This window comes from Geotrypetes seraphini, chromosome 12 (genome assembly GCF_902459505.1).
Source record: "Geotrypetes seraphini chromosome 12, aGeoSer1.1, whole genome shotgun sequence".
Classification (NCBI taxonomy): Eukaryota; Metazoa; Chordata; class Amphibia; order Gymnophiona; family Dermophiidae; genus Geotrypetes; species Geotrypetes seraphini.
In genome coordinates, this window is record NC_047095.1 from 60,843,701 (window position 1) to 60,858,670 (window position 14,970).

Sequence of the window (14,970 nt, forward strand, 5' to 3'; positions counted from 1 at the left end):
CAGTATTATAGAATTTCCTCTCGGAGTACATTTTCTTTGGGCACCTATATTGAGTCCTAAACTAGTAAGAGAGAACCAATTTGGTTTTCATAGACCTCGGGAGATAAATGAAGGTTGAACAGGGCTCGCAGGGATGAGGTAGACTAGATGGACCAAGAAGTACAGAAGATTTCCAAGTGGCAAATCCCTTCTTTTATTCTTGCACTCCAGTAGCTTAAGCATTCAAAGGGTGAGAATTTATGGGACTGACATTTAGGGGTTTAGGCAAAGATGACAATTCTAGTTTCTGTTATATGGCATTTTTGTAATCTATCTGTGATCAGTAATACAGATTTGGTGTGAACCTAGATTAAAATAAAATGATTAAGCACGGATGCAAATCAAGTTTAGGGGCACTTGAATTATATGAAAACATAAGATTAGCCATACTGGGTGAGACTAATGGTCGTTTTAGCTCAGTATCCTGTTTCTACAGTGCCCAAACCAGGTCACAAGTACCTGGCAAAAATCCAAATAGTAGCAACCCTCTTTGGATGCATTAGGACCTCTGTGGTTTTGTATAAATTGAACACTGGGCATCATTCCTGGCTCTAATCACTACGAATATAACACAAAGGTCTACCCTAGAAAGAATGAATAAGCCAACTGTTGATAATAGTAAGACAAGAAAAAAAGGACTTCAGAAACCCAGCAGATATTCAAGAGCAGTTAAAGCTCCAAAATCTTTCTTTACAGGTTCCAGTTTCTCTCATCGGTCTTGGAAAAACCTCTCAGCCAGCTTATGTAATCAAAAATAACTGATCACTGCTAAGCCATCTTAATCACAATTTTAAAATCTGAGCATCTGTTTTATCCAGGGGTTTGTCCAGTTTGGTAAATGGTAACCCAGATGTTCATTTCATGTAGTAAATGAGGGGAGGTAGGATCAAAGTCTGCAAAATCCCGAGTGGTGTAGAATGGGTAAAAGTGAATCAGTTTTTTACTCTTACCAAAAATAAGTCTAGCGGACACTCGAAGTTACAGGGAAGTACTTTTAAAACCAACAGGAAGAAATATTTTTTCAGTCGGAGAATAGTTAAGGACTGGAACATGTCGCCAGAGGATGTGGTAACAGGTTAACATAGATGGGTTTAAAAAAAGATTTGGACAAGTTCCTGGAGGAAAAATTCATAGTCTGCTATTGAGACAGATATGGGGGAAGCCTTGGATCAGTAGCATAGAATGTTGCTACTATTTGGGTTTTTGTGATCTGAATTGGCCACTGTGGAAACAGGATACTGGGCTAGATGGAAGATTGGTCTGACCCAGCAAGACTATTCTTATTCCTATATGTGAAATAACATTTTATGTTTAGGAAAGGCTAGATGAGTCAGTAAGTGGCATCCAAGGTAGGTCTTTAATCGGCATTTAACACCTTAGAATTGACATAATTAAGTTGCACGCACAACTTGGAAAATGCAATTCTAGAACAAGTTTGTGCCAGTTCTAGAGTGCAAATTTGAAGAGTGCTTGGCCTGGAGAAGGGGCATGGGCATTCGTAAAACTTAGGCCCACTGTTATACAATGTGCCTGATGTGCGCATAAGTTAGGTGCAGGGATTTAGGCCTGGTGGGCCTTAAAGTTGGGCACATATCTGAGGACTTATTCTAGTATTCTATAATGAAAATTGGAGGACAAATTCTAGAAACTGTGTCCCGATTGTATGCAGCGGTAGGGGTCCTACCTTTGTCTAACCAGTGATCAGCTCAGCGGCTGCATCTATTTGAAATGTAGGCCATCATTTTGCCGGCCTACATTTCAGGCATCTATCACGGCCCTAGGGAGACACCTAGGGCCATTTAAGCTCATCCAAGGCTGAGCATAGGTGTGGTTTTATCCAGAAGTGGCCTTGGGCGAGTTTAAGTGGACCTATGTGTCTCCCTAGGGCTGTGATAGATGCTTGAAATGTAGGCCAGCAAAATGCTGGCCTACATTTCAGATAGATGCGGCCGCTGAGCTGATTGCAACAGGGAAATCTTCCTGCTGCAATCAACTGAGCGGCCATGGTGGGGAACCACCTCCACCGTGAAGTCGGCAAAGCAGAAGGGAAGCCCACTCCCTCCTGCTGCCATCCCTGAAACCCCCCCATGAAAGTCTGCGGCAGGAGGGATGCCCACTCCCTCCTGCCGCCACCCCCTCCGGAACTACCCCCCCAGACCCCTCCCACCTGTAAATCCTCATAACACCCACCCTAATTGTAACCCCCCCCTGTATCTTTAAAGATAAAAGTCCAGCTGGAGGGAAATACCCTCCAGCCGATAGGCCCGCAACTCCAAAATGGCAGGCCTTCCCCTTCACGATGCACCGGGAGGGGTCTAAAGCTCTGATAGGCACCTGTGCCAACTGGAGTCTTAGGCCTCCTTCCTAGTGCATCCTGGGATGTAGTACGAGTGGCCTAAGACTCCAATTGGCCAGATATTTAAGGCCCCTCCCATGGGCCAATCAGATCCTTAGGCCCCTCCCTGATATGGGGAGGAGTGTGAGGGGGCTGGGGATGCCTTGGGGGCAGGGGGTGTACCAGTTAGGGAGAGTACCTGTGGGTGTACTGAAGGGGGGCCTCTGGCTGGGGGGTGTCACCAAGTGGGAGGAACTTCTGGGAGGCCACGTGGCGGCAGGAGGGACTGGGAGGGATTTGTCAGGGGGAGGAGGCATCTGCGGTTCTGGCAGGAGGGAGTGGGTATCCCTTCTGCCGGCTGACTTCACGGGGGGGGGGGGCTGGGGAGGAGTTCCTTGCTGCGGCTGCTCAGCTGATCGTAGCAGGGAGATTTCCTTTCCGTGATTTTCAAACCGGCATGGGTATCGATTAGAGAATTGGGGTGCTTAGGCAGGTTTAGGCGTCTGTCCATTATGGTAGACGCGATTCTGTATCGGACTCCAGTCTGCGATTTTCAGCCACTTCTTAGGTGGCGGCTGAGACTGGCATCCTATACAGAATTTCCCCCTATGTGTGTAATTGCCAATATAGAATTAGTATTACCTGACTTTAGACAACCTGAAGAGAATGTATATTGCATTTTAGGGCTCCCTTATAGCAAATTAAGAAAATCTTCCTCCTTGATTTTCAGTTCCCTGAAAGATGCTCTCTGCTTTCCCATAGTTTTTGGCCCTGCCATCTCTGTTATGAGGTTCTTCAGAGCATCCACCGTGCTTTCTTTGCATGTTGAACATTGTTAGATAACAGAAATTCTAAAAGAAGTTGCCTGCGTTTGAGGCACACTGTCTATAATCAACCTATGCAGAGTTTCTTGATGTTTGTTAGATGTTATATGGTCACAAATAATTTATAGTGATCCAGTTGGTAATGCCAACTGGATTGCTGTTGGCCCATGTACTGATTCTTTTCTTTTTTTTAACTGAGTTCAGCTGGTATCAAGACAAACCTAACTGTATCAGAAATGAAATTCAGGGGTTTGAGCGATTGGGTACTTATGGCCCACCGACTCCTAATGGTCATGCATTTGTAATTCGCTGAATGTCCAGCCTTCTTTCGATGTGAACCGCCTAGAAGTCGACTGACTATGGCGGTATAGAAAAATAAAGTTATTATTATTATTAATAATTAGGATCAAAGCTGATTAGCAATTAAAATAGATCTACAGGAATCATTCAGTCAAAGTTACAGATTCAGCTTCTGAAATAAATAAGTCTTCAGTCTTTTCCAGAAAGATACATAGGTTCAATCCTTATTTCAATTGGTAAAGAAGACCAAAATTGAACTCCCTGGCAAGGAAAAGCTAGTTGTAAAGATTGCAAAAGATGGCAAATCAATCTGTGATCTCCAGCCCGAGAAGAGAGAGGTGATCAAGGAAACAAAACCAATCTAATCATATTCAGAACAAATGCCTGAAATGTTACTATTAATATATGCTTTGATTCTGTGTTTTTATTTTGATGTGGGTAACCGGGTGAATATGTCGGTGATCCATCATATGGCTCTGTTTGTTTTCACGTTTGGGAGCTGTAAGCACCTTTTGTAGACAAGGGGTTAAGCAGTTAGCTCCCCTCTGTTAGTGACAGCAAGCCTCTCTGCCTTTCCAGCTAAGGAGGATGCTCCAGTCTGTCTGGGCTTGCCTACATGGAGGTTGGCGTACTCCTGGGGCTTCTGAAGCTAGCTGTGATGCAGGCTAGAACACGTTCAGCCCTGATTCTCTTGTTTTTCTTTCAACCCTTTCAGTGCCCTGCAGGAGTTATTAAATCAAAACTTCATGCTGATCATCACCCATCGAGAAGTCCAGCGGGAGTACAGTCTGAACTTCTCAGGAAGTAGTACCATTCAGGAGGTGAGTTATGTGACACATCTCACAGCTGAAGAGTAAAGGGAGCTCATTAGAGCTAATGGTGACCCTGACGCAGGGAGCTTAGCTCTTCTGCTTAGATACTCGCAATGTTTCATTAACGGGAGCAGTAAAGATTTATTGTTGATAAACTGAATCATTTGACCTAGAAATATTTATATGTATATTGAATTTGTCGGTAGGATCAATCATATTTTAGGATTTGAAAGTGTTTTCAATAGAATAGGATTGCTTTATGTTTCTTTGAATTTTCCAGTTTTATTTCAGATAACTGGATGTATACGGAAGTGACTCTATGCCATCCATCAATGGGAGAGCTAAAAAAAAAACAAAACTTTCTTTTGATTTGTCGTCTTCTTGTAGCTCTTTAAACACCCGGGTTGCTTTAGTTTTCAGAGGACCTGAAGTTTTGAATGGTAATTTCTTTCAAGTAAAGACTATGAAGAAACATTGTTGGAAATGTATAGCACTGCGTATGCCTTTTAGTGCTACAGAAATAATAAATACTAGTAGGAAAGGATAGTATTGTCATTGTACCCTTTTGGTGATGGAAGGTCTCTCCATCTCTCCCACCATCAGAACTGGGAATATTTGTTCATCTCGTATCTGAGCAGCCTCGTACCACACGGGGCAGCTCCATTGCCACCAGGAGCTGCCCCACTAAGATCCAGAATTGGCAGAGGAGGGGAGTGAGTCAGGCCGGCGGTACAGAGTCGATCTGCCCCAACTCCCCTGTTATGTGCCACCATTAACAGGATGCCGAAGGTACCAAACCTAAATACAGGGCAGCTCCACTGCCACCAGGAGCTGCCCCACTGGGATCCAGCATCGGCAGAGAAGGGGAGTGAGTTGGGCTGGCATGGGAGAGTTACTCCACTAGAAATAAATACTCAAGGATTAGGGCCCGAATATATCCCTTATTCACTCAAAAACAAGCCCCACATGGACGAACGATACACACACCCGGCAACACTACAAGGCCTTACTTACAACCCACAACATTCACACTCCCCAAAGAGAAAGGGAAAAAGGAAAGAAACGGAGAAAAAGGCCAGATGAAGCTGAACTGAGGCCTTTTTCGCCACTTCTTTTCTTTTTCCTTTTTCCCTTTCTCTTTGGGGAGTGTGAATGTTGTGGGTTGTAAGTAAGGCCTTGTAGTTTTGCTGGGTGTATGTATCGTTTGTCCGTGTGGGGCTTGTTTTTGAGTGAATAAGAGTTACTCCACCCCACCAATGCTCCTGCTACGTGCCTAAGGTGCAAGCCAAAGGTGTGCTTCTTTGCGCAGTTTTTTTGTGCAGTTCACAAAAGCAACTGAAATCCAAACTGAGAACAATGTAATGTAATTTATTTATTATATACCGCTACATCCGTTAGGTTCTAAGCGGTTTGAAGAAAATATACATTAAGATTATAAATGAGAAGTAAGAAGGTACTTAAAAAATTCCCTTACTGTCCCGAAGGCTCACAATCTAACTAAAGTACCTGGAAATTAATAAAGAAGAGAAAATAAAGATGGTTGAAAAAAGAAAAATTCTATGTGAACTTCTACTGGTTACACCTCTCTCTATACAGCCTAGCATCCTTCTGGCAACAGCCACTACCTTGTCGCACTGTTTCTTTGCCTTTAGATCTTCGAACACTATCACTCCAAGGTCTCTCTCCTCATCCGTGCATATCAGCCTCTCACCTCACAGCACATACGGCTCCTTCCAATTTCTAATCCCCAGATGCATTACTCTGCACTTCTTTGCATAGTTGCCAGATATTAGACCATTTTCCTTCTAACCCTTCGGCAATGTCGCTCACAAACATATTGAACAGGATCAGCCTTAGCACCAATCCTTGAGGTACTCCACTACTCACCTTTCCTTACTCCGAGCGAATTCCATTAACTACCACCCTCTGGCGTCTGTCCCTCAACCAGTTTCTCATCCAGTTCACCACTTAGGGTCCTAACTTCAGCCCGTCAAGTTTGTTTAAGAGCCTTCTTTGAGGAACCGTGTCAGAGGCTTTGCTGAAATCTAAGTAAATTACATCTAGCATATGTCCTTGATCCAATTCTCTGGTTATCCAATCAAAAAAATTCAATCATATTTGTTTGGTACAATTTATCTTTAGTAAAGCCATGTTGTCTCGGATCCTGTAACCCATTAGATTCTAGGAATTTCACTATCCTTTCTTTCAGCAACGCTTCCATTATTTTTCCAATAACTGAAGTGAGGCTTATCGGCCTGTAGTTTCCTGCTTCATCTCTGCGACCACTTTTGTGAATAGGGACCACATCCGTTCTTCTCCAATCCTCAGGAACCATTCCTGTCTCCAAAGATTTGTTGAGCAAATCTTTAATAGGACCCGCCAGAACCTCTCTGAGCTCCCTCAGTATCCTGGGCTGGATCCCATCTGGTCCCATTGCTTTGTCCACCTTCAGTTTTTCAGGTTGTTAATAAACACTTTCCCTGAACTTCCCCATGTATGCTCACCAAGATAATAAGGGTTATACGTATACCCAGAATGAACAAACTTGGAGGTGGTCTCGCACTAGTCTACAAAAGTTTCTTCCAAATCACATCAACAGACTCTTCAATCCTCCTTGATCTAGAATATATGGTGTGTAAATAAGAAGATGATAAATCTGATATATATCCCTGCAACATGGGTATACTACTGGTATATTGCCCCCCTGGACCATGGTCACATAACACAAAACTACAAGAAATTATCTCAAACTTTACCTGCCAATATGCAAGAATACATAAGAACTTAAGAATTACCATGTTGTGACAGACCAAAGGTCCATCAAGTCCAGCATCCTGTTTCCAACAGTGGCCAACCCAAGTCCCAAGTACCTAGCTAGATCCCATGTAGTAAAACAGATTTTCACACATCAAGCAGCATCATGGGATAAAGACCTTGAACAATTGCTCGTGCCTACTACCTATGGGGAATTCAGGAAACGCCTAAAAACACATCTATTCCTGAAATACTTAGGAAACCAACCTGTACAATCTTAGTCCTCAACAAACGATCTCTAGAACTATCAATCACTAAGTCTGTACTTTGTTTATTCCATTCAACCTGTAACATTTCTAATCATTGTAAACCACATAGAACTTCACGGTCCTGCGGTATATAAATTATTGTTATTATTTTTATTATTATCCTAGGAATAAGCAATGGATTTCCATAATGACCTGTAGACTTCTCTTTTAGGAAATTATCCAAACCTTTTTTTAAACCCTGCTAAGCTAACTGATTTCACCACATTCTTCAGAAACGAATTCCAGAGTTTAATTACATGTTGTGTGAAGAAATATTTTCTCCAGTCTGTTTTAAATCTATTACTTCATCGCATGCCTCCCCTAGTCCTAGTATTTATGGAAAGAGTAAACAGGCTATTCACATCTACTCTTTCTATTCCACTGAGGCCCGGATGCACAAAACTCACTGTGCATTTAGCGATCATGGGTAAACCACTAGGCTAGATACAGATATGTGTATTTGACTGTTCATCTAAGAAACTTGAAACCCAGGCCTAAACACCCATGTTTGCTGTGTGTTTGCTATGCATTCCATAATGTGTAGATCAGGGTGGATTTGATTTAAATCATGCCCATGACATTATGAATGGATGAATGGAATTAATTTACCCAAAAATGTAAACATTGCATGAATATACTGCCTCATGCTACATAATTAAAAGTTAATCCTTAACTCATGATAAATAACTTTTGGTCTTTAATGTATCTTAAATAGAAAACTATCTTTTAGTCAGATTTTTCTTCACAAAAGTATTTTTATTTTGAAAATTCCAATTTTTTAATTTTATTTTTAAATCATTGAATTTTTATCTACCCTGGTGTAGACTAAGGGCTCCTTTTACCAAGGTGTGCTAAGCGTTTTAGCCTGCGCTAACCACGCGCTAAACGCTAACGCATGCATGTTAGTCCATAGACGCGTTAGCGGTAAGCGCATGCGAAAACACATTGCGCACCTTAACGGGTAAATGTAAACACTGCTGTGTCTTACAGAATGTTAGCATAGAATAACGAACCATTCAGTAATTTGAATATGTCCTTTTCAGTTGATGCTCACTGCCCAGGGATCCCATCTGTACATTTGTTGAAACACTGACTACTGCTGTTGCAGGGTTAATAGTAATTGATATCGGTTCATAGTCATTCGCGCGTGGGACTTCGGTGCGCCGACATTGCAGTGCAGACAAATCAGCGCGCCGCCTCAAAAGTGACTTTTAAAGAGCTCCGACGCGGGGTGTGAGTGGGGAACCCCCCAGTTTACTTCATACTCTTCACGCAGCTGTTGGGGGAGGAGGGTTGGGTTGGGGGGTTGGAACCCTCCATTATAGAGTAAACTTAACTTTTTCCTGACTTTTTTTTTTTTTTTAGGAAAAAATTAAGTTTTCTCTATAATGTGGGGGGTTGCACCCCTCACCCCCCCCCCACCCCGTCGTAGCTCTTTAAAAGTAACTTTTTAGGCGGCGCACTTGTCCCGTCGTAGCTCTTTAAAAGTAACTTTTTAGGTGACGTTTTTGTCCCGTCACCATTGATATCATCGTAAACCTAGAATATCAAAATGTATAGAATTTAAACAATTTTATTAAAAATAAAAAGCATGATTTTAGTTTTCTGAGGACTTTTTGGCCACTTGCGCTGTGCTCTGCTTGGACTCAGAAGAAAAATTCATATAGCCTGAGCAATTGGGTGAGCACATTTTTGTTTTTTGATGGAATTATACAGAGGAATGATGTGTTGGGTCTTTTTTTATTTTATGAGCAAAGTGAAAGTTGGGTTTTATTGTTTTTAATTTTGTAACGTGGGCTCTGTTTTTATTTTCTCTCACTTATGAATATATTTTGATGAGGCGAGTAATTAAGTATAATAAATAAATAATACAGCTTAAAGAAGCTGTCAGTGGTGCAGCCCTGTGGAATAGTGTGCAGAGTTCAGGATGACTCTTAGGAGCTGGCAGCAGACTTGAGGAAGATATTGCCCAGTGATGCCAGCTTGTGATAGAAGCATCCTTCAGTCTAATGCAATGGTCTCAAACTCGGACTCTTTGCAGGGCCACATTTTGGATTTGTAGGTTCTTGGAGGGCCTCAGAAAAAATAGTTAACGTCTTAATGACAATTTTGCATGAGGTAAAACTCTTTGTAATTTATAAATGTTTCTTTTGGCTAAGTCTTAATAATAATATTGTAATTTATAGCTAAAGAAACGTATGATCAAGAAACTGTTTTATTTTACTTTTGTGATTATGATAAACATACCAAGGGCCTCAAAATAGTGCCTGGCGGGCCACATGTGGCCCCCGGGCCGCGAGTTTGAGACCACTGGTCTAATGTATCTTTCCTCTTCTGTAACTGTATGAGACCCTGTGATTTTTAACCAGTCAGCCTCGCATACCTTTGAGGTCTCATTTTGACATAGTGAGTTTTGTCACCTTAACACACTGCCTTGTTCAGTGTCCTCTCAGCTGTGTTTAAACGGAAGAGTAGCCCAGTGGTTAGTGCGGTGGCTTGAGAACCCAGGGGGAACTGAATTCAATTCCCACTGCAGCTCCTTGTGACTCTGGGCAAGTCACTTAACCCTTTGTTGCTCCAGGAAAAAAATAATAAGTTCCTGTATATAATACGTAAACCACTTTGATTTTAACCGCAGAAAGGTGGCATATCCAGTCCCTTTCCCTTGAGACACTTAGGGAAGGCCAGGAGGGGGATATGAAGTCTACAGTATATCACTTTTCCCCCTCTGAGACCCCTGATACTTCCTGCCTTTCTTTTTTTACATTGGCATCAGTATGACTGAATATGGTTTATTACACTGGGTTCTGAAGGTGTGTGCATGAGATTATGGTTCATGGCCACCAGGGGGCAGCCAGAACTACTATTAGCTCATGTATTATCCAAACATACTGCTTCATGTTTTCAAATTAACTTCTCATATATAAACAGAAAGGAGTATAATGGCCAAGTTATTGTTTGATTTACTGATAATTGGCACGTTGCAGGAAGGGAGACTTAATTTCACCCTTTTAAATTAAACACAGCGATTTAAAAAGATATAAAATATTCATTAATGTTCAGTGATTATAAAATAGTGGCACATATTTATTTTGCCATTATTACTGTTTCGAGGGGGAAATTCTGCAAATATTTCAGAAATCGAGTCTGCCATACTGACAAGTTGAAATGTTTAAGCAGTGCTAATGCAATCCACTCACACTAGGTAGCCTATGCACATGGATTCAAAATGACCACATCAATTATTCAAAGAAATATTTAAAATTCCATAAATGTTCCATTGCGTGTCGCTTTTCAATGCAACTGTCTCTCCAAGGTCTTCTGGTTCGATGATGGATACTTTAGTAATTCCGTTACTTGACAGCAATAAATATCCATTTGGTTATTTCTTCCTATAATGTAGTTTTAACTGAGATGCTGTTGATTTCTCCCCCTTCCTGCAGACACGATTTGTGTCGATTGGGTTGTTTTGTTCTCGCCTGTGAGAGAGAAATTCATTCCTTTATCACACCCTCCCACTGGAAATACAGTTGTAGTTTTCTATTACACATGTCTTTTTAAAACCATATTTATCATATGTGTGTGTACCCACCTTCAGGGTATTACAATAGTCTTCAAGGAATTAGGCCAATAACTCGTCCAATAGCAAGTTTATCATTTCAAGATGCTGTGAATAACTATATAGCCTGTAGCCTTCTGTACAAATGATTTACATCTAATATATTAAAGAGGCTTATCAGTTTTGTAACCTGAAGACCTGAAACTCAGCCGAAGTGATGCTTAGAAGACTGTATTCTTATAAAATCTCAGGTTTTCCCATATTTTTAGGATCCAATCTCATTTAAATATGTTTGGGCATTGAATTTCTTTACTAACTAAGCTTAAGTCACTGCTTAACATTTTTACTTCCAGAGAAATCTGCCTGTCATTGCCACACAAAGAATGAAGGCACTGTCCTAAAATGCATTTATTTGGGTCTAATTTTTAATTCATTTAAATTTTTGATTAATGAAAAGTGATACCTCCACCTCCATAATTTGTCAACAGAGCACACATTTTCACTTACTCTTTCAAATCTCTTCCTTCCCCTCAGTTGGCGGGAAGTGTCTGTGAGAAGCCATTTTGCTATTGCCTGTGAAGTGGAAGCACGCTCGTCAGTGTGATTTAAAGAACATGCTACAATGGAATTTCTGACTGTTGAAGGAGTCCCTCCAATTGAAATTCACCACCGTGTACATGTCGTTTATGGCGATGATTGTGATGTCAGTACTGTGCATTGCTGGGCTAGAAAATATAAAGATTGTGGACTGGGAAGTGCTGATTTGTGTGATCAAAAACAAAGTGGATGAACTGCGAGAGCAATGGATGACTCGCCCACGAGAACAGTGGACGGTCAGAAGATCACACAGAGTGTTGCTTTGCAAACCAGAAAACTGAAAGAATAGTTGAAAAGAGTTCCGAAGCACAAGAAGAAAATTTGGTGCAACGTGACAAGACTAGACCTCAGTAAAACAAATAGGCCTCACCCAGCATGAAACCACAGAGGCAGATGCAAAGATGGGTCTCACAGCCTTAACCTGACCATCACATAGTCCAGACTTAGCCTTGCAATTTCCATCTTTTTCCCAAATTGAAGGAATATCTTTGGCAGCATCTGTGTGACGTCAATAAAGAGTTGGAAAAGGACTCAGCAACTGGTTGAGAAGACAAGATGTGCAGTTATTTCACAATGGCTTTCAAAAACGTGTCCGTTGTCAGCAGAAATGTGTGGCGAATGGTGACGACTATTTAAAAAAGTAAATACAGTGGTGCCTCACACAACGAACTTAATTGGTTCCAGGAGCAAGTTTGTTATGTGAAACGTTCGTTATGTGAAACGCGTTTTCCCATAGGAATACATGTAAAAAAAAATAATTCGTTCTGCAGCATAAAATATGCTAAGATGACATAAAAAAGATAAATTTTTTGTTATTATTTTTATTTAGATACATCTAAAAACATACATCTCCCTGTCCTTTTACTTCCACTATCTTCCTATCCCATCTCTATTCCCTTTTGTCCCTCTCCCCATGATCAATCATCTCACCACCTCTCTCTGCCCTCACCCTCAGGGTTCAAGATTGCTTCCACTCTTTTTCCTGTTGTTCTCTCTGCCTGTCACCCTATGATTTAGCATCCCTTCTGCCCTTGTCCAATATTTCCCCTTCTCTCCCTCCCTCTCATCCCCTGCTCCAACATGTGCTTTCAGCGGCCTTCTCCCCCCTTAAGCGTCTTTTCTTCTCCACTCCACCTTTCCTCCCTCCCTGCCTCCACCTTTGTGGCGCTTTTGCACCCGACCGACAACAGAACAGGCCCGGTCGGACAAATCTCCCTGTCCTGTAGCCGCGAATCTAAATTACCTTCTTACAGCAGCTGGATTATTGAAGCTGCTGTAAGAGGTAATTTAGATTCGCGGCTACAGGGCAGGGAGGTTTGTCGGCCGGGCCTGTTGTCGGTCGATCGGGGGACCTGACCAGCTGTGCACATTCTTCGGGGCGGACCGCCCCCTCCCCCCTCTTTCGTTCGCCATTGCCTTCTTCCTACCTGCCCTGCCGCAGCCGCACACAGCCGAACGGAAGTCTTCCTGATGTCAGCGCTGACGTCGGAGGAAGGGAGGGCTTTGCTTAAGCCCTCCCTCCGACGTCAGCGCTGACATCGGGAAGATTTCCGTTCGGCTGTGTGCTGCGACAGGGCAGGTAAGGAGAAGGAGACTACCCTCGCGGCTCGACCAACCCCGCTGCGATCCAACCCCGCAGGAACCCCGGACTTCGTTGTGTGAAACGAAGTCCGTTGTACGAATCAAGACATAAAGTTCGTTGTGCGCAGCGTTCGCTGTGCGAGGCGTTCGCTGTGCGAGGCACCACTGTACTGTACTTTTTAATAGAGCAAGTGTCAAGCTTATGAATCCTCATATCCATCATTCAACCCCCCTCTCCAAAACCTGGTTGTTTTCATGAATATTTACCACACCTTTACTATTTTAATAATAATAATAACTTTATTTTTTCTATACCGCCATAATCTTGCGACTTCTAGGCGGTTCACAGTGAAGAGAGCTGTACAATCAGCGAATTACAGTGTACAAATAGAGCAGATGTCACTGAGCAGTCAGTGATTATAGTGTACAATTTGGCAAGAAAAAGATATTAGTGGGTTACAATATAATCTTAACATGTTACATGAAAAGGGGCTGGATGGCCAGCGAATTACAGAATACAAATGGTGAAGAAGAGACTGAAAAGACAGTGAAAACAGAATACTGTTAGTGAAGATGCGTAGTATCAGCATGAAGAGTAATAGCTTTAAAAAAAAAGGGGGGTGTTTTCTGACTAGGAATTAAATCTATTGAACAGAGAGGTCTTGATTTCTTTCCGAAAGGCGCCGTAGGTTAACCTGAATCTGTCAATGAAGTTGCCTAGCCAGGTTTGCTGTTTACTCCCCCTACCCTCCCTTTTACCAAACCGCAAAAGTGGTTTTTAGCACCGTCCAGTGCTGAATGCTCTGACGCTCATAGAGTTCCTATACGCGTCTGGTCCTGTGTGGAGCATTCAGTGCACTGGCCTGCGCTAAAATCCGCTTTTGCGGTTTTGTAAAAAGGGAGGGGGTACTTATTCCTCACTTTTCTTTGTTTCTTCTTCTTTTCCTGTTCACTCTACCCTTCCTTGGGCTTTTATTATTTTTTTATTAAAATTTGCTAAAATTGCCTTTTTTCAAAACAAAATAAATCAAGACAATATACACCAAATTAAAATAAAGAAAAGAATTTCATAACTAATAAGAAACCATACAACCACAGAAATTGCTCCAAATTGTGTGATTAGCAGTATATCAAGTTATTCTAAATAATATTTTATTTCTGGGCTCCTTTTATCAAACCATGGTAGAAATTTTTGCCGCAGGCCAGTGAGGTGAATAGGAATTGAATGAGAATTGGAGCATTTACCTCACCGGCTTGCAGTAAAAAAGCTCTACCGCGGTTTGATAAAAGGGGCCCTTTATTTTTTATCATTACAGTATCTTCATTTAAACAAAAGCTTTCTTACTCATCAAATAAATGCATTTTACAAGGATTAAATGAAAATACTACATATTTTCTAAAGCTTCAGTTTTCCTTTAGGCGATAAGTAAAGCAATCTATGGAACAGCCAGTAGAACTCCATGATTTAGTTACAGGCAGATCCGAGTTAAGAACGAGTTACGTTTTTAAAGCTGTTCTTAAGTCGGATTTGTATGTAACTCAGACCTTGAAGATTTTAAGATTCTTGCTGCTTCCCTCTGCTCTGAGCTGACAAAAAGGTCAACTGTCCCTACCAGTGTTCCCTCAAGTCCAGTAACCTGTTTCCCAACGGTGACTAACCCAGGTCACAGTGCCTGGCAAGATCCCAAGGAGTAGCAACATTCCAGAGCTCATATTGTGATGTCATAATGCCTCATTCCACCAATACCTAAGAACCAACCTCAGCAGTGATGTCACAATGGCTTGATTATTCCTATACAGGCAGTCCCCGGGTTAAGAACGAGTTATGTTTTTAAAGCTGTTCTTAAGTCAGATTTGTATG

General features: G+C 41.9%; 1 protein-coding gene across 1 annotated transcript in view; it reads left to right on the top strand.

Moving 5' to 3' along the window:
- Window positions 1-14,970, top strand: part of FAF1 (Fas associated factor 1) — a 559,433-nt gene that overhangs the window by 184,990 nt on the left and 359,473 nt on the right. Inside the window, exon 7 of the mRNA XM_033916532.1 lies at window positions 4,214-4,319. Within this exon, the coding sequence (XP_033772423.1) occupies window positions 4,214-4,319 (106 nt within the window). The remainder of the gene's footprint in view (window positions 1-4,213; window positions 4,320-14,970) is intronic.